Below are 24,149 nucleotides of genomic sequence, written 5' to 3'. Positions count from 1 at the left end.
AGGATTCAGCAGATAGAAAACACTTCTTATGCATGAGGAGAAATTAGGACTGCGTTAGATAAATATTACTTTGTCTGCACAAAATCTTACAAAGTATTTTTGTTGAGTTTCTGGTGCACATATTTTAGAACACCTGAAATAAGACAAAACTAACTTACAAGTAACTTTTCAGCAAGAAATAGGAGCTGGTTTTAAATCAATAATTCCTTGCTACTAATTAAAAATACTAGTTTCAATGGCAGATTTTGTCACTTACATCTGTTAGTTATTTTTTTTATCTATATAAGGAATTACTGACTCTTATATGTTGCTAAAAAGTTATTTTTAAGTTAGTTTTGTCTTGTATCAAATGTACTAAGATGTTTGCACTATAAACTAGACCAAAACTTCTAGGTAAGATTTTGTGTTTTTGCAGTGTGGATATATTAGCTGCGTTTAGAGTGCAAAACTTTGTCTGTATTCCAACCGCAGTGTTTTCATTAAATAGAAAATGTGATTAAAATCACACGTGAATAAGTTTGTTCATGCGATAATTCATTAAGAAACATCACATGCCTGATCCTGCTGGTGTGTACTGGTACTGGTTTGCTCCAGTAGTAGCATCTCACCAGATTGTGAGCGTGAGTGGGAATAAAAATAGCAACTGGTATTTTGTTCCATATAACACAGTAGGAGTGTAACAAGTAAACCTTTTATGGATGCAAACTCAACTAAAACCCCTCCTGTTTAGGATTGTATTTGAAACCTAATCAATTACTAATTTATTGATGGAGCCTGACTTAATGTCGTGTTTTGATTGTTGATTCTATGTTGCTTTGTGTTTCTGTGTTTGATATGATGTAAAGCACTTTGAAATGCCTGGCTGCTGAAATGTGCTATACAATTAAAATTTGATTGATTGATTGATTGATTGATCTGGTTGTTGATCATGTGATTCGAAAAAAAAAAAAGGTTTTTTGCACTGTTTCCATTGCGGTTTGTCAAAATAAACCAAGTTCGAAAAACCAAAAAGACCAACTCCAAAAGCATAAAAACTTTTTATCAAAAAACTTTTTTTTTCCAACATTGGCGTGTTCCCAAATGTATTTTCTAAATGTCAATTTGTGCAATGATATGGTCAGTGGAAACAGTGTCAGGGTTTCCACTATCTAAAAAGATAAGGAATGACAGACTCTTAAGGAAACCACCTGGTCATGTTTGGATGTTTCCGTTTGGTCAGCACATCCTTAGCTGTAGTTATGAGCTATGCAGAGATAAATAGGCAAAGTTTTAAGAATTTGCAGCACATTCTGACCGTTTTTGGCACTCAGGCCGCCAGTGTGCAGCCATGTTTTCCTCTATCAACACTCCCAGTTCACCTCTTCTACGTCTTTGTTCTTCATGTTCTCTCTGAAGCGCTTTTCACGGTCCAGTAAAATTTAAATGATTGATGACTCTGCTATAGGGCTGAAACAATTAATCCAATTAATTACAATTAATCTGTTATTGAAACCAACTCATTTAGTAATCAATTAATCATCAACTGGAGTACACAGATCCTAAAAAAAGAGCATATGCTGAAAGGACAACACAGTCAAATCGGTAATTAAGCCAAACCATACAAAATATAACATTTTGCATTTAAGATGAAAAACCTTCTTTGTCTGTAAATAAGTGGCATAGTTTTAGCTTTGCCTGGTTCAAAATCTGTAAAGAAAAACTCATATTAAGCTGTTGCTATTTAATTATTAGTAAAATAAATAATCTAGAGATCAGCTTTACACTGTACAGATGCAAAGTCCAGCAGAAATATGTGAGCTTTTCACATGTTAGAAGCTTTTCACATGATCAAGCTAAAGGAATGCTGTTATTGCATTTTAGGGAATAAAATGTCTATTTTATAATACTTTTTAAAATATATTTTTAATGTTGACTAAAATAAGCTTGAGTGGTTGAAAAATCTGCAGAAAGTGCAAATTTTTGTATCTGATTAATCATTGGGATAATCGATTAATCAGTTACTAAAATAATCGTTAGTTGCAGCTTTTTTCTGTTAGCACATTCACATCCAGATATTTTGTTGTTAAAACAGTTAAGACTGGTTGTTTATTTTGCTTTGACACCTTACACTTCTTATAATTATATTTTGTCATAAGTAAATGACAGAAAAAGTTGCTCTCTCTGAGATTGTTTTGTTTTCTCCAAAGATGTGAAGATATCAAAGAGGAGGCAGCCGTTTGTCCCATACGCACTGCGAAACCACACCGGGTGCTCCATTTGGTTCGCCACGTTGACCACAACCCCCACAAGGTACGTCCAATCACAGCACAGCACCAATCACAGCACAGCACCAATCACAGCGCAGGCCCAATCACAGCGCAGGACCAATCACAGCGCAGGACCAATCACAGCGCAGGACCAATCACAGCGCAGGACCAATCACAGCGCAGGACCAATCACAGCGCAGGACCAATCACAGCGCAGGTCCAATCACAGCGCAGGTCCAATCACAGCGCAGGTCCAATCACAGCGCAGGACCAATCACATCGTAGCACCAATCACAGCGCAGGACCAATCACCGGTCCATCTGTCCATCCATTCATCCACTCAGTCCTCCTTCCAGTAATGAATGGACACTTCCCTTTGTCTCCACAGGGTGGCGCTGTCCCACAGCAGCAGTGCTGGCTCCATCTCCGACCTCCAGAGTTCACGAACTGACGACATTCACAACTTCAGTGAGTGGAGGGAGGTTCTGCCCGGCGAGGAGATTCCCTTTGAGTTCAAGGCCCGGGAGAAACTACGTCACCGGTACGTCTGTCTGTCCGTCCGTCCGTCCGTCCGTCCGTCCGTCCGTCCGTCCGTCCGTCCGTCCGTCCGTCCGTCTGTCTGTCTGTCTGTCTCAGCAGTTCAATTTGAGCTGACATCATTTTAATGGCACCAGCTTTAGTTCTCCTTCCTCCATAAACACTCTACCTGGTTCTCTGACCTCTCTGCCTTCCTCTGCTCCTCCTCCTCGTCTTCCTCTTCCTCTTTTCTCGTCCTCTTCTCTTCCTCTCCTGCAGACATACTCATGAGCTGAAGCTCCACCAGCTGCTGGTCAGAGTCTGTGGCTGGGAGCAAGTTGAGCCGGTGTCGGTGGAAAAAGTGGGGGTTTTCTTCAGATACGCTGCTCCGGACAGAAACAACCCTTCCACCACTGTGAGAACAAAACCAAAATACCAGAATGTATGTGATGATTACAGACCCGCTCTGCCATGTTGTTTTCCTCCCTCTCTGCCTCGCAGGTCGGCAGCCCGATCAGCAGAACCAGCATCATCCACCCTCATGTTTATGTACGTTCGTTAACCAAAAACATCCTGAAAAAGTAAAAGAATTCTGCAGCATATCCACATGTTAAGGTTGTCATAGTCAAGCTAGCATAACTGACCTACTTCCTACTTTCTTGACATTTTTTAAATGAAAACTTTTACTGACCTGTGAAATGCTATACCCTCAGACTTTATCAATCAATCAATCAATCACGTTTTATTTGTATAGCACATTTCAGCAGCAAGGCATTTCAAAGTGCTTTACATCATTACAAACACAGAAACACAATGCAGCATAGAATCAACAATCAAAACACAGCATTATTATTATTAAAGCAATGTTTCCTACTGTAAGATTTTACTCTGTGATCGTTTTTCCCACAGTTCTCAGAGCTGCCCCCTGTCAGGGTGGTGTTCGCCATCACCATGGAGGGCAGCGCCCGGAAGGTCATCACCGTGCGCTCGGCCCTGATGGTGAAGAATCGCCTGGATGTCCAGATGGAGATCCGGCTGGATAGCCCCTCTGTACACGACAGTGAGACTACTCCTTCACATCCTGCTGGGAGAATCAGATGCAGAATGGTTTTACAATCTGTATTTATTTTCTGTTTTTTTGGACAGAGCCGGTGGTGCTGCCTCCCATCCTGCCTGGCCAGTCGTTAGCCATCCCCCTCCACCTGACCTCCTGGCGGCTGCAGGCCCGGCCTCAAGGCATGGGTCTGTTCTTCTGCAAGGTTCCGATCTACTGGACCAGCGTGGAGCGACATGGAGAGGCTAAAAGCAGCAAGAGGGACTGCCAGTCAGCTGATGTTGATGAGTCAAACAAACTCAACTTCAGGTAAATGCTGGGTGTTCACGCAGCCTTAAAAAGTAAAATCATGTATTTAAAGTTTTAAAGGGGCAGCATTATGTAAAATCAACTTCTTGTAGCTTTACATTATTTTATAATGTTATTCCCTCATCAAAATCATACCCGGAGTGTTGCTTTGATTCTTCATACATGTTTAAGAAATCCTTTAATTTCCATGGCAACCATTCAGCTGGGGGCTGCACAGCGGCCATGTTGGTAGCACTGTTGCATCTCCTTCTGGGCGCAGAACATCTTCCAGCGCCATTTGTTAAAACCACAGGATGAATTAAGTTTAATACTTTGCAGTGGCGGAGTCGCGTCTGTTTTAGTTTTGTTTCCTCAAGATAAACTGCCACTCCTCTGATTAGACCAGGGGTCTCAAACTCCAGGCCTCGAGGGCCGCAGTCCTGCAGTTTTTAGATGTGCCACAGGTACAAAGCACTGGAATGAAATGGCTTAATTACCTCCTCCTTGTGTAGATCAGTTTTCCAGAGCCTTAATGACCTAATTATTCTCTTCAGGTGTGGTGAGGCAGAGGCACATCTAAAAGTTGCAGGACTGCGGCCCTCGAGGACTGGAGTTTGAGACCCCTGATCTAGAATATAAATGGATTAGCTCAACATTGCATTCTCTTTAGTTTTCTTTGTTCTGTGTGTAATGGAGACTGGAATTAAAGGTGCCATTTCAACCAAAGGTTTGGGATGCGCTTGTGAACCAGAAACCCCAAAGCGTCCAGTCAGTAACCCTCCAACACGCTGTCAGCTCCCGGTCAGAGAGACGCATTTAGTTCAGTACCCATGAGATGATATTCAGAGAGGATTTTTTATTGATTGATTCTGCGGGGACTCTTTGTGTAAAGTCTATAATGTCTGCCCATTTGCACCAGTCAAGGGTGTGAATTATAACCTGCCAAATGGTCGACAGGCTTTAAATGTTTCCATTGTTTAAAAAAACTGTCAAATATGAAAAATATTCCGTTAACACGACTCCTGTATTTGATATATATAACTTTTTTTATATAGATTGAAAGTAACATGGTTCCTTGATTGTGCTATAAAATGTTTCCTGGAAAACACAAAATACAGCCTCTTTAAATTAATTGAAAAATATAAGTTGACTGTTAATCTCATCTATAAAATTTTGTTACGGTGGGACTATTTAATCTTGTATATTCTACATAGATTGTCTTTCTCACAGACTTTTCTGTAAGGAAAAAGTTTGCGCTGCACACAGATGTCTTCATTGTGTCCAGTGACTTGGAAGTGGTTGAGGCTACTGCTAACTAGCTGCTAAAACACCCTTGCTAGTTAGCTAGCGAGCTTTTTTGCATCTGTCGTGAATAAGTGTGAATTTGTCACCAGGTCTGTTGCCAACCCAAACAATGTTATGTGCGCTCTGTGAAAAAAACTTGATTCTACTACTACATGAAATGCTTGATTTTCTTTTCTACAATTCTGTAGTGATATAGTTCTTAAATTTAATTCATACTGGTCTCTAAAAGCCTTAAATTTGAGTTGGTGAAACCTGCAGAGACCCTGAAATGCACCATTTTCTTCTAGCCACCCCCAGAACCATTCCTGGTATTTATTAGCTGTAATAAAAATATTCTGATTTCTGCAGATTCTGTGTGGTCATCAAGAAGGAGAACTTTCCAGACCAGCAGCCGGCGAAGCCGCAGGTTTCCGGCGGCACTCAGTATATCTACCGGCAGCCGGGTCACACCATCTACCTGCTGCCCACCGTGGTGCTGACCAACCTGCTGCCCTGTGACCTCAACTTCTATATCAAAGGAACCAACATCAAAGGCTTTCTGAAGCCGAGAGATGAGGCGGTGCTTCACTTTGCTGACACGTCCCAGAACATAGAGCTGGGTGGGGAAACTCGCTCTCTGGTTGGTCTTTAGCCCCCAACAACCGCACCTGTCCTCATGCTGGGCCCGATGTGTTTGCAGGAGTCCATGTGGAGAATTTCCCCAACTGCAAAGAGCTGGTGATTCTTCCTGGCACTCAGAACTACATGGTGGACATGAGGCTGTATGACACCAACAAGCAGCAGCTGAATCTCACCGTCCGCATCGTCCAGAGAGCAAAAGGAGCGCTGAAGATCCTGGTCTCTGCTCCCTACTGGCTCATCAACAAGACCGGTAATCCTCAGATTTAGGTTTTAGTCTGCTGATTCATTTACCTAAATAATGCAGAACGTTACTGTAAATAGCTTTCAAATGTGGATACAAGCATAAAAAATTTATATTTCCCAGTATACGCAAGATGGCCGCCGTTCCTGAGCCTTTTAAACCATTTACTTTCATAAAATGTTACCCATTGTCATGACTTTCATGAACTTCATGTGACATCATATGTTTTCAGCATCAACTGAAAAAAGCCAAAGATTTGAGACAGTGATAGTCCTCTTAATTGTTAGCGTTAGCTTCCAGCAATTTTTTGTTTTTAGCTATGCAGCGTTAGCTTCAGATAATTTTTTATGTGTAGCAAATAGAATAAACAGTAGGAAATAATTTTCAGTATCTTCTGCTAATTTTTGTAACGTGCCTAGCAGTTTAGCATTAGCTTCCAGTAATTTTTCTGCAGGTACAGCGTTAGCTTTTGCTAAAAAATGTTGTCTTTAAGTTTAATACTTTAACTTGTGCTAGTTTTTGTAAAATGTGTTGAGCAGTTTAGCATTAGCTGTAGTTATTTTTTATAATTAGCAATTTAGCATTAGCTACAACAAATGTTTATGCTTTTAGTGATTTAGCTTTGCTTCCAGTAATTTTTTTGTGTTTATTGGTTTAGCGTTAGCAGAGCTAAGATTCTTGTTTAGTGAATTAGCTTAGTGAACCTAACTACGTGGTTAGCCGTGCTCACTACCGGCAATAATTACTCACTATTTAGATGCAGAGAGACTCCTATTATTGCAACCCAGAAAAGGAATTAGAACAAAGTTAAAATCCAGAAAAAATTCTTCCAGAACAGGAACACTTAGTTTTTATTATTACTTAGAAACTGTGGAGTACTCATTACTGTTACAAATTTAGAGCACACTTAGAAAGACCAGAAAATACTTATACATATCTAGCATCTAGAAGATACTTACTTACTTGCTTACTTACACTTATTTAGCAACCCAGAACAGGGACTAGAACTTGGAATCCAGAAAAACTACCTTAGCAACTACTTTTTAGACTCCTATTCTTCTAAACCAGAAAAGGAATTTGACCAGAGGATACTAACTTATACTTATCTACCAACCCTGAATAAGAGTATATAGTTTATTTACTTTGGATCAACATTATTAGCTTTTCTTCTTTTGCTTTTTCTTTGGTTTGTTATTTTGCTTGTCCTTCCTTTTAATTCCTGTAAAGCACTTTGTATTGCCTGAAAATGTGCTATATAAATAAAATTACCTTCACTGCAGATTGTAGTAAAACATACATTCATCATTATAACTTTGGCGGCCATTTTGAAAATGTCCATCAGAAAGAGGAAACTGTAGCTCAAGGAAATATGTATGATTTCTATGGTTCAAAATATGTAGATTTGACATCAAACACATTAATCTAATTGGCAATTTTAGTGATTTTTTTTTTCCATGACAAACAAGTCATGGAGAAAAAAAAAATTCTTGAAAGTCTTGAAAAATCCAAAAATAATAAGTAATTGTGATTTCTATGGGTCCAAGAATTGGTTTTACACAAAGAGTATTCGTCTTTCATAATTATTGGCAAATATAGTGGAGAAATGAATTTTTCTTGACAACCATAGTGGCCATCTTGAATTTTTCAGTATCAATGTGTTTTTTCTTTTTCAAAAAAGTCCCTGGGAGCATCTGCGCCACGTTCGGTTCTTGTATCTGCATGTGAAAGATTTAGCTGAACTAATCATTTCCCTGTGGCACTGAATCCTCTTTGGTTCCTCAGGTCTGCCGTTGATTTTCCGTCAGGACAACACCAAAACCGACGCGGCGGGGCAGTTCAGGGAGCATGAATTGGCCCGCAGCCTCAGCCCTTTACTGTTCTGCTACACAGACAAGGAGCAGCCCTTCATGTAAGACGCCAACTCCGCTCTTTGCTTCCAGAAGAACCGGGTTTTCTTTCATTCCTGCTCGTCTTTACTCCAGGTGCACGATGCGGATTGGGAAAGGGATCCACACAGACGGGGTTCCCGGCTGGTGCCAACGCTTCTCCCTGGATGGAGGGAGCGGAGTCCGAGCCCTGAACGTCACCCAGCCGGGGAACAAACCGGGACTCGTCTACAACATAGGCAAGACGCTCTGAGTCAGATTTAAGATCAGAGACGAATGAAAGCTGCGTCTTAAAGCTAAAGATGGACATTTGTGTTGAAAACGATAGCAGTGAGTTTAAAAAATATGAGTTTATCTCCAACACGATGGTTTGTTTGGGGTTATTCACTCGTTAAGTCCCCAATTTCAGGATTTATCCTCTTCAGCATGAGGCAACATGACCTGTTCACATTCTGTGATGTATCAGACTGATACATAATCAATGGATTTCCATTCTGTTACTCAGACTGCAGCATGCATGTAGGGAGCCAACAAATAATTATTTTAGTAACTGATTATTCTGTTCATTTGTCTTGAGATTAACCGAAAATACTGTCACATTTAGCAGATTTTAGGCTTACTCACTTAAATTATTTGGGAAAATATACAAATAATTTAATCACTTTTTATAAATTAGTAAATGCATCTTTTATTGACTAAATGCAACAGCAGCATTTTTTCAGTGAAGACTGGATCATTTGTAGCAAAGGATGCATCTGCAGCTATAAATCACTCAGTCCTTTCTGTTTGATCCAACATCAGTTCAGTGTACGGCTGATCTGGTGATGGATTTTTAGATTTACTGAAAGTTGGGCAGAAAAGGTGCAAAGTAGGAGATTTACTTTACATTTATTTTGAATTGGGTGAAAATAAAAATTGGCACTTGAGGAGTTTTGGATAGAACATATTTACAGACAAGGAAGGTTTTTCATTTTAATTCCAAAATATGTGTATATTTGTACAGTTTTGGCTTAATTACTTTGCTGTTTTTTCAGCAAATGACCTTGTTGAGTTTTCATACTCCACTTAACTCATTACTAAATTAGTTGACGATTACTTCAAAAATGGATTCATCACGAATAATCGTTCCAACTCTTTATGCATGTAGCTTGGGTCTCTGAACTCTGCTGCAACAGATGAGTGAATTTTAAATGTAGAAATATTACTTAAACCCAGCAGTGACCGTTTCCTCAATCGTTCTTGCAGGAATTGACGTGCGTAAAGGGAAAGGAATCTACAGAGACACCCACATAGTGACCTTTGCCCCCCGCTACCTGCTGGATAACCACTCAACACACAAACTGGCCTTCGCTCAGAGAGAGTTTGCAAGAGGAAAGGTGAGAAACCGACTAGTAGTTCTCCTTGTTGTGGAGTTTAACTGGAAAATGTGATATAAAATTGGGATTTTTTTCCTTAAAGTTGCTTGAATGCCAGTGATGGTATGTTAGGTAAATCATTAGATTCAACCCATTTTCCTGAAATCTCTCCTTTTCCTAACAAACACTGAGCTAAATCCTTCTGTCCAACGTGAAGAGGCCAGATAGGATGTTAGTGAAAGCATGCTGTATGATGGTTATTATTTACTGCGGTGGCCAACAGGTACAAGCTCAAAAACACAAAAACAAATGCAACAGAAAAATGCAACAAAAAGGAAAAAAAGCTACAATCACAGAAAATAGAAGCAAACTGGAAAACTATGTGAATAGGAAAAGCAGCAAGTGCAAAATGCTCCAAACTCTACAAGTCCTCCAGACCACCAGAGGGAGTTGATCAGATGGGAGCAAACGCTCAGCGAATAATGGATGTCATGATTTAGCAGGATGTCCAGAAGAAAATATGCATTATATTTTTAATATTAGACTCCAGACTCCCCCTAGTGGTCTGGAGGACTTCAGTTTTGTGGAGCGATTTTGCAGCGTTTTCCGTCTTGCTCCTATTTCCTGCTGATGCTTTTCATTTACAAAGTTTTTCTGCTGCATTTGTTTGTTTGTTTGTATGTTTTTTTGTTTGCTGCACGTTTTGAACCTGTCAGCCACCGTAGAAAACTCAAACAGGCTCTAAAAAGTGATAAAAACGAACTTTTTCATCAATTATACACCAACAAAAAATGCTACATTCTAGGGCGCCTCCAACCCCGAGGGGTACATTTCCACACTGCCGGGCTCCAGCGTGGTTTTCCACTGGCCACGAAACGACTACGACCAGCTGCTGTGTGTTCGCCTCATGGACGTCCCCGACTGCACGTGGTCCGGGGGCTTCGAGGTCAACAAACCAAAGTCCTTCCACGTCAACATGAGGTGAACGCGACTTTTTGGTTTCTGCAGATTCTGTTCAGCTGTTCTACTCGTTTGCTCACTTCACTTGCAAAGCCGTTGCTTCGCAAGTTACTCAACAGGTTGTTGCTAGGTAACCAATAAGTGAGTGAGTTGATGAATAAAAAATGGCTTATTGACCTGCCTAAACTCTTGCAGGACAGTCGTTTTTTTTCTGGAGAATTACCAAGCTTTTAAATAAACTGCTGCTAGTGGTGGTCCATGCTAGTTTCCCTCCTCCTGACTGAGGATGTGTTGCTGTGAACAGAGACACGCTGGGGAAGTGTTTCTTCCTGCGGACCGAGATCAGCCTTAAAGGAGTCACCTACCTGATTTCCTTCACGGACACGGATCAGCTGCCTCCACCTCTACGCATTGACAACATGTCTGAGGTACGCCGCTGCCGTTTAGCTTACAAAACAGCCAGATTAATTAGCACTTTAGAATTTATTCAGAAAAATGTGTTTAGGGGAAGCTATGTGTGCTAAACATTTTCAAAGTTAGCGCTAAGCGCTAAAAGAAAGTTAGCTTAGCTGTTAGCAAACTAGCGGAAGTGTGCCCACCACTGATAATACCTGTGAATAAAACGCAGAGCGCTGCATGATATGGTGACCGGATGTTAATGAGGCAGTGAAGCTTCAAGCTGCTTCTCCTCTAGAGACCAAGAACCCTGAGCATCAGCATCACTATCATTGTCTCTCATCTCTCCCAGAGATGAGACCGTCTGGTTGTAGAGAACAAGCTCAGGGCTCCATTAGTCGTTATCATGAGTTAAAATTTTCACGAAAGTAAAATGTTCGTTTTTGTGGCGCATCTGTATCTTATTTTGAAGGAATATGTTGCCATAGCGACCTGAGTCAGAGAGCGTTAGGCCAGATAAGAGGAGTAGAGCTTGTGAGTTTTAGGTCTGGTTCACACGGCACGATTTAAGGATTGTCGGCCGATTTTCCAAACCTGTGAGACCACAGAGCCGATAAAAGTCCAACAGGTTCGGTCGGTTCGTGAGTCCAGCCACACGGCAGGAGCAACACACCACAGAACCGGTTCCAGTCACCAACATCCTGGTTCCACAAGAAAATCCAGTAAAACCCCAACAGACCAAACATGAATTTAGAATAATCAAACCCGGATGACGATGTAGAAGCAGCAGTGATAGTTTGTGGCTCATTTTAAGCGATAAAAGACGTAAAAAGAAAAGCCGTTTGATAAAAGATGGCGGAGCAGCCGCTCTATTTGCTGCTCTATGATTTGGAGGTGAGTTGTGTTTGTTCGTAGTTAACATTTTTAACTGAATAAACATAACTACATATAGTAAACGTATATAATAATGACCTTTACATATTGTAATAAACATTTCCACATATCACCCCTGATGTCCACCGGACTCTCAGTTGCCATGACAACTGTTTAGGATTCCTCTCCATTCTTACGTCATCGCGCTTTCTGATTGGCTACCTGTCACATTCAACAGCTGTGTTCTCGCTCCCAGTCAGTAAAAACCCCACAGGCTGGATAATCGGGCCAAGACAATGTTGATTATGTCCGATTGTAGATCGAGCGTATTCAACACTCCGCGTAACACACCACACACTGCAAGACGATGTAAGATTGTCATAAAGGAAAAATCGGGGCAAAATAAAACAAAAGGCTTTAGCAGGAACACCAACATGAAGAAGCATTATCTGACAGCCCCCCATCCCCATCCCACCGGGCCGCAGCAAAATTGCCAAGTCTTGACCGGTCCGCGGTAATGAAAAGGTTGGGGACCAGTGACGTAGGGGACAGCGCGACCCACGCTTGGAGGCCTTGTGTCCTCGACCCGGCTGTCGCGGGATCGATTCCTGGACCAGGCGATATTTGCCGCATGTCTTCCTCCTTTCCTGTCAGCCTACTTTCATATAAGGGACACTAGAGCCCACAAAAAGACCCCCTGGAGGGGAGGAAAAAGAAAATATTTCTGAAAAAGCATAAATGGTCCATTTCAACCTTATTTTTAACCAAAGGCCGACCTAACGCTTTGTGCATCCTGATCATATTTTTATCTGGAACGATTCTGAGAAAGACGAGCTGCTCTATTTTGAACTAATTCTTTCTTTCTTGTATTTGGATCAGTTCCTTACATGAAAAACATAAAATACATAACATACACAGATCCATCCATCCATTTTCTAACACCCTGGTCCCTGGTGGGGTCAGGAGGAGCTGCTGCCTCTCCAGCTAACGTTCCGGGCGAGAGGCGGGGTCACCTGGACAGGTCGCCTGTCTGTCACAGGGCAACACAGACAACAACCAGGCACACACACACACACCCACACACACACACACCTAGGGAGAATTTAGAGAGACCGATTAACCTGACAGTCATGTTTTTGGACTGTGGGAGGAACCCGGAGAACCTGGAGAGAACCCACCATGCACAGGGAGAACATGCAGAAAGATCCCGGGCCGAGAATCGAACCCAGGACCTTCTTGCTGCAAGGCAACAGAGCTACAAACTGCGTCACTGTGCAGCCCCCATATACAAATCACATAACAAATTCAAAATAAACAGGTACAAAATGGAGGCCATAGATCAATGGCACTATAATGAAAACGTTCCTCAAAAGGACATTAACAGGAAACATACAGTTGTAGTTTTTAAAAAAGTTTTTCTGAATTACTGCAAGTGACACAAAACAACTGAGTTTATGATTTGAGGGATTCATCTTAAGGGTCTATAAAGTAAACATGTTTTTATAACAACTATCAGATGGAGCTGTTAACGACCGGATGTTTGACCTTCAGGTTCCGATCCAGTTCTGGCAGCAGGGTGTGGCCGACCTGCGGCTGAAGTCCGAGGTGAAGGCCGGGTCGGTGATGGACTACGCCTGCGACGAGCCCACGCTGCCGCCGTGCATCACCCTGATCGTGAAGGGGGCGGGGTCGTCCGAGGTCACGGCCGACATGAACTTCTTCAGGGAATACAACAAGCTGTACTACGAGAACTTCATCTACATCGCCGCCACGCACACCTTCTCCTTGTACGACCCGCCTCTCCCTCGCAGCGCCAACCAGACCGCTGAGCTAGCAGCTTTAAACTAGTTGTTGAGCTTACTGCTAAGCTAACCGCTAAAGTAACTGATTAGCTAACCGCAAACCTAACCACTGAGCTAACTGCTAAGTCATCTGCTGAGCTAACTGTTGAACTAACTGCTGAGTTGTTCTGTTGGAGCAGGAACCTGGAGCGGAGAAAGGATGGGAAGCAGCGGCTGGGGAGCAGCGCAGAGTTGGTTCTGGACGTGGACCCAAAAACCCAACGGGTCATCCTCAGGAAAAAGGTGAGAGAGGGAAGCTGAAGGGGGGACTGGAAAAATCTGGAATCATCCATCCATCCTTTCTTCCTTCACATTTAAAGCCAGACCACCACAGAAATGGTTGCCATAAATAATTATAATTAATAAAAAAAAATTTTCAGATTTTAAATAAATAAATGACAGGATCTAATTTTTGTTTTAGCATGAAAAATGTGTTGAAACTACAGATTCTGGTAGGTGGTTGGTTTCCTTTGTTGATCCCAAAGGAAAATGTAATTAAATTTAACAACAATCGGGATGAAACGTCATGAAGCTGCAGGTGGTTGTTTGTTACAGAGTCATAAGTGATTTTCTCTGGTAAGTCCAGCATCGTTGTGTTGGTTCTGCAGGAGCCGGGGAAGCGGTCCCAGCTGTGGAGGATGACCGGGTCCGGCAAGCTGTGCCACGAAGGCTCCTCCCCCCCCCAGAGCAAGCCGTCCCAGCCCCAACCGCTGGACACCTCCCTGGTTCTGGACATCGCCGGGCTGGCTGCCGTCAGCGATAACAAGTACCGGTTCTGGATCCGCCTGCTGTATGGAGTGGTGGCCTGGTGACCCTGAGTCTTTCTGACCGCCTGTTTCCTGGCAGGTTTGAGCCGTTGATGCTGAGGAGGCCCGACTTGCGCCGCAGCATCACCCAGACCTGGTACTTCAGCGAAGGCATGCTGACATGCAGCCTTCCCCGCCTGGTGGTTCAGGTCGCTGCTCTCATCTCATCCTCTGTTACCTCTGATTTTAGCTCATCTCTCTTAAAGCTGCAGCATGTAACTTTTATTAAGAATATTTTTTCACATATTTGTTAAAATTGTCACCATTTGGTGACAGTTTGCTATGAGAAAGACGAACTGTGAAGACTGATCTCCTTTGCCTTTTCTCAGTGCTAACTAGAAACAGCCAATCAGAGCCAGGAGGCGGGGCTTAGCCCTGTTACCATGTTATGAATGCTCAGGCTAGTTAGCACTGATGACGGCAAATAAATGGGTTTTTCTTTTAGTAGTAGCTTGTTTCTCCACATTTAGCAGCGAGTACATGAAGTTCCTCAGCATTAACCTACATGCTTTTTAACGCAAAACGATTGAGTCTTTATTAGGTCATGAGGTTTTCATTATTTTTATTACATTTTTAAACCCAGTTTTATTACTTTATTACCTATTATCACTCAGCATGTTCTCCATCAGCGTGGGGGAAATTAGCATGAAAATATGGGAAATATTTCTAAAGTAGAGCCACAAAATCACAGATTTTTATTGCAAGAAGAAAAAGATCATGAAACCCTGAAGGGACTGAAACAATAAACCAGAGTTGGGCAAAAACAATCACAAGTACGCAGAAACTAAGCCATGTCTCCATCAATACTCCAGCTCTGTTAGTAAATCTGACCTTTTGTCCCTCAGGTGAAAAATGGTGTGGCGGGGCTGTATGACGGGGCAGAGGTGGTTCTGGGGCCGGATTCTGGTCTGGATCAGCCCTGTCCAGAGCAGCAGTTCATCAACCAGAAGATGAGACCTGGATCAGGGGTGCTGTCGGTCCAGGTTCTGCCAGATGGACCGACCCGCGTCCTCCAGGTGAATCCAGAACCCAGAAAGGACCAGGCTGCTGTGGAACCAGCTGTTAGCCTGCTAGCTTCTTAAAATGACCAATTCCTTTGTTTAATAGTAAAATAAATCGATGTGAGAACAGAATGGAGTGGTGAACTTTATTTGTATGAAAGAAGATGATGTAACCACTTCTGATTAAGTTCAGATTGACTTCAGTTTCAGTTTGTTTTCTTAGAGATCAGTCCAGATTGAAATGAAAATTCAAAAACACTTTATTAACCCCAAAGGGAAATTAGATGTTAAATGTGAAAGGTTATCTCATTGTCTCATTATTATCTCATAATTAACTGTCGATTAATGGTTTATTAGATTAAAATTAGGTCCCATATATGAACATATAACTGAGGTTTTCAAGAAAATGGCCGCTTATCAACTATTCAATAAGATCAATTAACTTTATATTAACTCGTTAATAACGTCCCTAGTTTCTGTGCTAACAGCTGCTAGCTCTCTGTTCTACTGCCACTGTGCCTCTGAGCAAACATCGCTTCTGTTTTCAGATCAGTGACTTCAGTCAGAGGAGAATGTTGTGGAGCTCCTCCAGCGTAGAACAAGACGCAAGCAAAGAAGAAGAGAAGGCGGCGCAGGAGCTGGAGGCACGTCGAGCTTTGCATCAGCTGCAGACCGGCTGGGTTTCCTGCAGAAACCCTGAGATTAATCCCAGAAATTTTCTAGAAAAAATTTTAGGTTTGATCTCCAGAAGTTGAACATTTTTTACTTTTGAAACTCAGAAAATGTCAGAAAGTTGCAAATTTTCTTCTTAATGAGCTCAGAAAATTTCCAAGTTTTTTTTCTAGAAAATTTCTGATTTTAGTTTCAAAGTTTCAAAAAAACTTTTGGAGCTTAGAAATGTTCATGTTTTTCTTGCAATTTTATGATTAATCTCAAAATTTGTGAGTTTTTTTTGTCACAAACATTTCACTTTTGCAGTTCAGAAATGTACGGTAATCGTCTTTTCTAAGGATTTCTGAGGTTAATCTGAACATGTTTTTGTTTCATGGCGGAAGCTTCTGTTCCATCTGTAATGGCCGTAATGCGGCCTGGTAGTTCTGTTTTCCTGACGCTGCCTCCTCGCCTCCGGCCAGGTGCTGGTTAACCTGGAGGAGGGTCTGGGCGTCTCTCTGGTCAACAAGCTTCCTGAGGAGCTCATTTTCGTGACGCTCTCTGGTGTGGATGTTCACTTCACGGTCACTGCAGTCACCAAAGTATTGGACCTGCGCATCCAGAACATCCAGGTCATTCCTTCTCCAAGCTTGCTCTTTATTAACGCTGCAGTGTTTCCTGAATATGTATTTAAAGTAACACCCAAATCTAATTTTGTTTTTCTCATCAGTTACAAACTGTTTCAATAATCTTAGTATCAAAGTAAAGCCAACAGTTTGGAGGCTCCATCAGAAATGTAAATGTCACAGCAGCTGCTATAGTTTCAGAGAAAATGAGGATGAAACATAAAATAATTGTTTTTGTCCCTGGTAGAATTTATTATACCGTATATAAACTTGTAGAAATATCATAAATAAGGTTATGAACTTTTGAAAACACCACATTAACTGTGGATCTGTTGATAGATAGATTCACAGTTAATTTAACTTGAGCAAAAATTTACTTTGCTTAAGTTAAATTTTGGTTAATTTATGCAAATTTACAGAAGCTTTATTTAAAAAAATACTTTATCTTTGGCACCAATCACAAAATTTCCTATGTTTATACTTAGCCAACCTAATAAACCTTTTATATATTTAAAATTCCTTGATTTTTTTTTTGTTAGTTTTTTTTGCACCCACATTTATTTTTAGCCAATTATATTGAAACCATGATAAATTGTTATATTCAACTCCAATTCAAGTGTATTTTTTTTTACCAAATATTTAGGAACATTTTACTCAAACACAAATTAAAGCCACCAAAATATGTGCTTTTTTTCACTATTGGAGCTCCATACAATGTCTCTTTGGTGAAGGTTTCTGGTCACTGACTTGGGGCTGAACTCAAATCCTTTTATCAGCTTTTAGCCAAGAGCCTGACGTTTCCATGGAAACCAAATCTGTCTAGATGTTTAACTGAAGGGAGGGGCATTAATGGAGGCGTTAAAAAAGTTAAAATCTGCCCTCGGGTGCGTGGGGTTTAATATGTTTAAATAATTTTAATTTTGACCCAGGCAGACGTATTAACTGTCTCTGTGTTGCCGCTGCCGTCAGGTGGACAACCAGTTGCTGGGCACCACCCAGCCAGTGATGCTGTGCGTCTCTCCCAGTACGGCAGACGACAGCGCCAACGAAGGCGGCCCCGCCCTGCAGGTCAACTCCGTCAAAATTCCCAGCAGCCTCATGTTCACCGAGCTCTTCAAGGTGAGATCACGATCATTTCCTGTGCGACCCGCTAAGGTTCGGTTCGGTGTTTCTCTGGTCCTCTGGTGCATGTGGAGAGAAAATATCCTTCTAACATCAAGATGTGAAAAACTGAGCTGAACATCAGGGCAGTTCAGGCCGACAGGTTGATTATTTTACTGTTTGCTGATTAATAATTGGAGAGAGAAATGTGTTTAAAGGAGATTTTGAGGTTTATTGTAATATTGTGTTACAGTGATAACGATAAGAATTATTATTTAGAAATTTGACTCATTTTTTAAGCCACAAACACAAAGATTGTTGTTGAAAATATTCCCATTTACATTTGTCTTCTGCCACTTACATAAAAAATCACTAAACTGCACACAGTAAAGGCATTTTTTGTAGTTTTGAATTCACTGACGTTTGTTGATGCTTTTGTGAAACTGAGAAGATAACAAAAAAAAGCATTTTTGATCATTTTACCAGTTTAGTTGTTTTATTTACCACCAATAACTGAAATGTATTATGACGATGAATGATACGATAGACGCCCACTCCTATTATAGGAAACCTAATGAATTTATCAGCTTTGAAATCATTGCAGTGGTTTGTTGCATCGTTATTTTCCTCTGTAAGCAGAAGCAATCATATAAATAATCAAAATTTATTATTATTGTTTTTCTCTCTTTTATCTTAGCTTCCTTACAGAAATAAAGAAGCAAATTTCTAAGATTCAAAGCCAAAATTTCCCAGGAAAACTTCAATGTTTGAAGAAAATGTCATTTATTTCCAGCAACAATATGGACAAAACAAGAACTAAAAAATTTAAATGAATGTTAATTTGATGTGGTCAAAAAAAATAATTTTACAAAAACCTCCAGTTACCAAAGTAATCTAAACCATTGCAAATATTAAAAATAATTACAGATTTTGTTTCTAAACTAATAAAAGTAAATTCTTACTGCGCAGAGAAAAAGCTAAATGGATGGAACGTCTGATTTACAAAAACACAAACAGTCTCCATGTAAACGTCAGATCCAGGATGAACTTTGACCTCTGCCTGTGTGGAAGCAGTTCAGTCGGGCCGTAGAATCGGAGCGTTGTTCTGTTCTGATTTGATCTCGATGTGTCGGCAGCACCTGATGGTGACGGCGCGGCGCTTCACGGTCATCATCGACGAGATGCTGCTGCTCAAGCTGCTCAGCTTCTTCGGCTACGGGAAGGCCGAAGCCGGTGGGTCTCACGGCGCTCGCCGCTGACACGTTGCTCTACGTCTGCAGGATGTTTGTGAAAGTAACTAAATGTCTAAACGCAGGGCTGGAGAACCTGGATGAGAACCTGCATGAGCGGCCCAGCGAGGACAGCGGGCCCCGGAAGCGTTACTACTTTGAGAACCTGAAGATCAGCCTGCCTCAGATCAAACTGAGCGTCCTCCCGTCTCACAAGCTGCCGCCGGACCTCAAGGTAACGCCGCTCCGCTTTCTCACCGTGAAGATTTCAGGCCCGACGGATCAGGGCTCCACTGCAGTCTAGAAACATCTGGAAGAAATTGGAGTGTGAAAATTAAAATTTATTGTCAAGAGGAAAACATGGTTCCAGATTTTGGATCTTAAATTATTATTTGAAAGATAAAAACTTGAAGTTATGGTCAATTAACGGTTTACTTACATTGATTTATATTTAAATCTGGTTTACAAAATTACAACATAACCTTTTTTATTAATCATGTTCAGGAAATTCATTTAGGAAAATGTAAGTTAGCCTTGAGCGAGTTAGTCATAGCTCTTAAATTTGATCTTTCATTTGATTTAGTTTCTTTTTCTTCTGAGACTTTTCCGTCAGGCAAAAGTTGGAGTCACACTCGTACTAGCGACCGCTAACTAGCAGCTAATGTGCTGTAGCTTGCTAGCTAGCTGTTTTGTTTCCGTCACGGGTAAATTTATATTTCTATGTATAAAAAATTATTTGAACTTCTACTTCCAGGTTGGAACCAAAGAATTTGAGAATAATTTCCGTTTTAAAGTGGTTCTGATTGAGGCTGGTGGTTTTGATGTCGGGTTTTTTCCTGTCCAGGCTCTTAAAGGCACCCTGGGCTTCCCGCTGATCCGCTTCGAGGACGCGGTCATCAACATGTACCCGTTTACCAGAGTCCACCCCTACGAGACGCAGGAGATCATCATCGACGACGTCCTCAAGCACTTCCGAGAGGTCAGAGTTCACACATCCGGGCTCGTCTATCCGAACAAGAATCGGTTCTGGTTCTTCACGCTCCGGAACTTCCCTGCAGGAGCTGATGAGCCAGGCGGCGCAGATCCTGGGCTCTGTGGACTTCCTGGGGAACCCGATGGGCCTCCTGAACGACGTCTCCGAGGGAATGACCAAGCTCATCAAGCACGGCAACGTGCACGGCATGCTCCTCAACGTCACGCACGGCGTCTCCAACTCCGCCGCCAAGGTACCGAGTCAATGGATCCGGTCGCTGCAGATGACCCGCTTCTCTGACAACTAGCCAGTTTATGAATAACATTTTTATTATTATCATCTGTTTCAAATAAATAACTGCAGTGTGTTTTTACCAAAAATTATCTATATACTTGCATAAAATGTTTCATTTCGAAATGTCAAAAATCCATGCAGTTTTTTTACAAGTGTTGTGTGTTTTAATAACATTTTTATTACATAGAAAGAAAATAAAAAGGAAAATATAACAAATAGTAATGGGAGAGAATTTGGCCCACTGAAAAAAATAGACTTTAATCTCAGAAATCAGACATTTGAAAATGAAAAGACTAAAAAAAAGGTAAAAAATTCAGAGAAAAAGTCAAAATTACGTTTTGGACATTAAAACATTTAAAAAGTTTGAGCAGAATTTGCCCATACATCCAGCCCCTATCGTCTATTATTACCATTTCTTTCTATTCTATTACTTATTCACCAGTTAAATAAATTATTTTTAAAACTAAGTAGAATAATAATAGCTGCTGCAGTGTGTGAAGAGCAAACAACGAACAGAGACTGTTGTCCTATCGTTCAGGGTAAAGAACCGTTCAGAAGAATCGGATCGTTGCCCGGATCGTCATTTCTGTCTTCTCCGTCAGTTTGCAGGCACGTTATCGGACGGTCTGGGTAAGACCATGGACAACCGGCACCAGACGGAGCGGGAGTACATCCGGTACTGCGGCGCCACCAGCGGGGAGCACCTGGTGGCCGGGATCCACGGCCTCGCTCACGGTGAGCCGGCGAACGCCGAGTCACGGCAACATGGCCGCTCTGTTGGTTCATAACTGTAAGTCGCCCCCGACCTGCAGGAATCATCGGGGGCATGACGAGCATCATCACCTCCACCGTGGAGGGCGTGAAGACGGACGGCGGCGTCAGCGGCTTCTTCTCCGGACTCGGTAAAGGTCTGGTGGGAACCGTCACCAAACCCGTTGCCGGGGCGTTGGACTTTGCCTCGGAGACGGCCCAGACGGTGCGGGACATCGCCAGCCTCAGCAGCCACAGGTGGAGTTCCTCAGGGACGGGAACCACAAATACACTGCAAAAACAGAACTTCTTACCTGAAATAAGGCCAAAGTAACTTTTCAGCAAGATATAGGAGCTTGTTTTAACTAAATTATTCAGACAATCAAGTCCAAATTCTGACAAAGTACTAATTAAATAATCTGCCAGTGGAGCTAATACTTTTTAAAATCAATATTAAGAAATTATCGACATAAAACCAGTTCTTATTTCATGCTGAAAAGTTACTTGTAAGTTAGTTTGGTCTCATTTTATGGGTTTAAAAGTATCTACACTGGAAACTAGACCAACATTTGAAGTGAACAGATAGTTACCTAGCAACCCTGTTGCTAGGTAACTAGCAACCCTAGCAACAGGGTTACCTAGCAACCCTGTTGCTAGGTAACCAAAGAGTGAGTGAGTTGGTTCCACCACCCCAGCTTAGCTAGCAGAGAGGTTGAGTTGCTAAAGTCTTCCCTCTGCCTACATCTCCCAGAATGCTGTGCAGTTCAGTGAATATTTTATATATTGATATTGATGACATGTGAATCCTGGCATGCATTGTGATTGATTTGTTGCCCAGCCCTACTTCCTGTTTGTCTGACTGTGACTTCCTGTCCAGACTCCTGGTCCAGTGCGTCAGGAAGCCGCGCTGCTGTAAGGGTCCTCAGGGCCTGCTGCCGCTGTTCTCAGCCACGCAGGCCGAAGGTCAGGAGCAGCTCTTCCGCCTCACCAACAACATCCACTCTGAGTTGTAAGTTTTCCCGTTTGCAGCCCAAACGGAGCCGGATCACTCCGGCTTCTGTCACGTTCCCAACCCACTTCCTGGTTCTGATCCGGCAGCTTAATGGCGGTGGAGCCGATCGACACCTACAGCGTCCTCATCTCCTCCAAGGCGGTTTACTTCCTGAAGCCGGGCGACAGCGTGAACCGCGAGGGCATCGTCCTGGAGGTCAAATACGATGACCTCATCCACTGCCTGGTCTCCAGGGAGTACGGGAAAGTTTACGTCCAGCTCACCAAGAAGGCGGAGAACTCCACCAGCGGAGTGTCCATTCCCGGACCCTCGCAACAGAGACCCATGGTGAGACTCAGAACCAGAACCGCAGCGTTGCAGAGAAAACAAACATCTAAAAAAACACCTTAATGAAACGGGTCGGAGATCCAAACTCTTATTTTACACTAAAACCTGGTTATGGAGCTGCAGGAAGAAAAAAGACATTTAAGATCCATAAACTCTGACAACCTGGAGATGATTCTCTACACTGCAAAAACACAAAATCTTACCAAGTATTTGTGGTCTAGTTTCCACTACAGAGTGCACTTAAAATAACATAAAGGTAACTTCTAGCAAGATATAGGAGCCTGTTTTAATTCAATATTTTTAATATTAATAAAAGTTCTAGCTTCACTGGCAGATAATTTAACTTATAATATGGGAAAAATGTCTGTTATAAATGAAATGTTTGACAGCATACAAGCTCTACTGGAGATGGAAAAAAGGAGTAAATTTCAAACATCTATGTACTTTCAAAAGATGAACATTTGTAACAAAACAATGTATTTTTAATTTTTGAGTTTCAAAAGTTGAACATTTTTTACTTTTGAAATTTAACATTTTCCATTTTTGTTCTAAAGAATTTCTGATTTTAATCTAAAAATTTCTGATAATTTTTCTAGAAAATCTTTGACATTTCAAGCTTTGAAAATGTCCAAGTTTTTCTATAAGATTTCTGAGATTTTGTGGCAGATATTTACTTCTCCTTTTCTCTGTCTGCTATGGCTCTAGTGCGCCGCTGTAAAATAATCTCTACATTTTCACCAAAATTAGTTTCAAAAAGTGAAAATTGACTAGAAAAAACTCAGAAATGTTGAGATGAATTTAAGAAGTTTTTTTAGAAAAAAATAACTTGGAAATTTGTGAGTTCCAAAGTTTAAAATGTGCGACTTTTAACTTTGAAAATTTTCACTCTTTCTAGAAAATTTCTGAGTTTGATCTCAAAATTTTAGAGTTTTTTCTAGCAAATGTATGACTTTTCAAACACTGAAAATGTAAATTTAATTCCAAAAATGTCAACTTTCAGACTCAGAAATTTCTTTTAAGGAATTATTTACCTAAAAGTTAGTTTTATTTTAAGATATTTCCAGTAGAATGGACTTGGCAGGAAGTTGTGTTTTTGCAGTGTGTGAGGCCCTGCAGCCTGTAACGCTGCTGCTGTCGCCCGCAGGTCCAGGTGAAGAACGAGAGCCTCGCCTATAAGATCTCCAAGCAGATCAACTTTGCCAAAAGCCTGTACTACGAGCAGCAGCTGATGCTGCCGGCCGACGACAACGAAGACTACCTGCTGCTCGAATTCTGACGTTTTCCTCCGAAGTTCTGAAGCGACTCGGCTGGAAAAACATGCAACGCTCTAACAAACACTTTGAGACTCCTAGACTCTAAAAACTGACAGAACCACTATTTGTTTTGGACGTTCACAAACACATGTGAATATGTCTAGAAGAACCATAAACTCTGTAAATATATATATGTTGTTATAATAAAGATAGGATGTTAACAAGAAGCCGAGCGTCTAAACTCTAACAAGCTGCTCTTACATGTGTGTGTGTTTGTATATAAGAGTCTATTAGAGAACATGAAACTGTAGATCTGCGTTGGTTTTTAACCTTTTATCGGTGAGTCGCTCTCTGCAGGAGTCGGCCTGAATCAGACGGCAGGAAGTCCCAGAAGGAGCGACTCCGGGCAGGAAGTACCGCAGCGCTCTTATTTATCTGATCCGCTGCTCAAGGTGTGTGCTTCACGCCGGGGGAGGCGGGCGGAGGATTTCCTGCAGGGTCAGGGTTCCTCCACTCAGTTTGCTTCACATTATGGATGCAAATG

General features: G+C 41.7%; 1 protein-coding gene across 4 annotated transcripts in view; it reads left to right on the top strand.

The window, feature by feature from the left end:
• vps13d (vacuolar protein sorting 13 homolog D) overlaps positions 1-23,832 on the top strand; it is a 59,398-nt gene extending 35,566 nt beyond the window's left edge. For all 4 annotated transcript variants that reach the window (XM_023336529.1, XM_023336535.1, XM_023336539.1 and 1 more), the window contains 30 exons: positions 2,187-2,289; positions 2,635-2,787; positions 3,042-3,177; positions 3,264-3,311; positions 3,672-3,822; positions 3,909-4,125; positions 5,758-6,008; positions 6,089-6,280; positions 8,054-8,180; positions 8,254-8,396; positions 9,403-9,533; positions 10,318-10,493; positions 10,777-10,900; positions 13,293-13,528; positions 13,723-13,825; positions 14,191-14,348; positions 14,429-14,537; positions 15,234-15,404; positions 15,938-16,033; positions 16,523-16,672; positions 17,636-17,785; positions 18,904-19,000; positions 19,083-19,231; positions 19,841-19,975; positions 20,055-20,222; positions 20,866-20,998; positions 21,076-21,271; positions 21,891-22,022; positions 22,112-22,352; positions 23,497-23,832. In XM_023336529.1, the coding sequence (XP_023192297.1) occupies positions 2,187-2,289; positions 2,635-2,787; positions 3,042-3,177; positions 3,264-3,311; positions 3,672-3,822; positions 3,909-4,125; positions 5,758-6,008; positions 6,089-6,280; positions 8,054-8,180; positions 8,254-8,396; positions 9,403-9,533; positions 10,318-10,493; positions 10,777-10,900; positions 13,293-13,528; positions 13,723-13,825; positions 14,191-14,348; positions 14,429-14,537; positions 15,234-15,404; positions 15,938-16,033; positions 16,523-16,672; positions 17,636-17,785; positions 18,904-19,000; positions 19,083-19,231; positions 19,841-19,975; positions 20,055-20,222; positions 20,866-20,998; positions 21,076-21,271; positions 21,891-22,022; positions 22,112-22,352; positions 23,497-23,628 (4,508 nt within the window). In that variant the 3' untranslated portion in view covers positions 23,629-23,832. The remainder of the gene's footprint in view (positions 1-2,186; positions 2,290-2,634; positions 2,788-3,041; positions 3,178-3,263; positions 3,312-3,671; positions 3,823-3,908; positions 4,126-5,757; positions 6,009-6,088; positions 6,281-8,053; positions 8,181-8,253; positions 8,397-9,402; positions 9,534-10,317; positions 10,494-10,776; positions 10,901-13,292; positions 13,529-13,722; positions 13,826-14,190; positions 14,349-14,428; positions 14,538-15,233; positions 15,405-15,937; positions 16,034-16,522; positions 16,673-17,635; positions 17,786-18,903; positions 19,001-19,082; positions 19,232-19,840; positions 19,976-20,054; positions 20,223-20,865; positions 20,999-21,075; positions 21,272-21,890; positions 22,023-22,111; positions 22,353-23,496) is intronic.
• The last annotated feature ends 317 nt before the right edge of the window (positions 23,833-24,149 follow it).

Source organism: Xiphophorus maculatus, chromosome 1 (genome assembly GCF_002775205.1).
Source record: "Xiphophorus maculatus strain JP 163 A chromosome 1, X_maculatus-5.0-male, whole genome shotgun sequence".
NCBI lineage: Eukaryota > Metazoa > Chordata > Actinopteri > Cyprinodontiformes > Poeciliidae > Xiphophorus > Xiphophorus maculatus.
The sequence above is the reverse complement of the archived record's forward strand: the minus strand, read 5'-3'. Positions and strand labels throughout refer to the sequence as shown.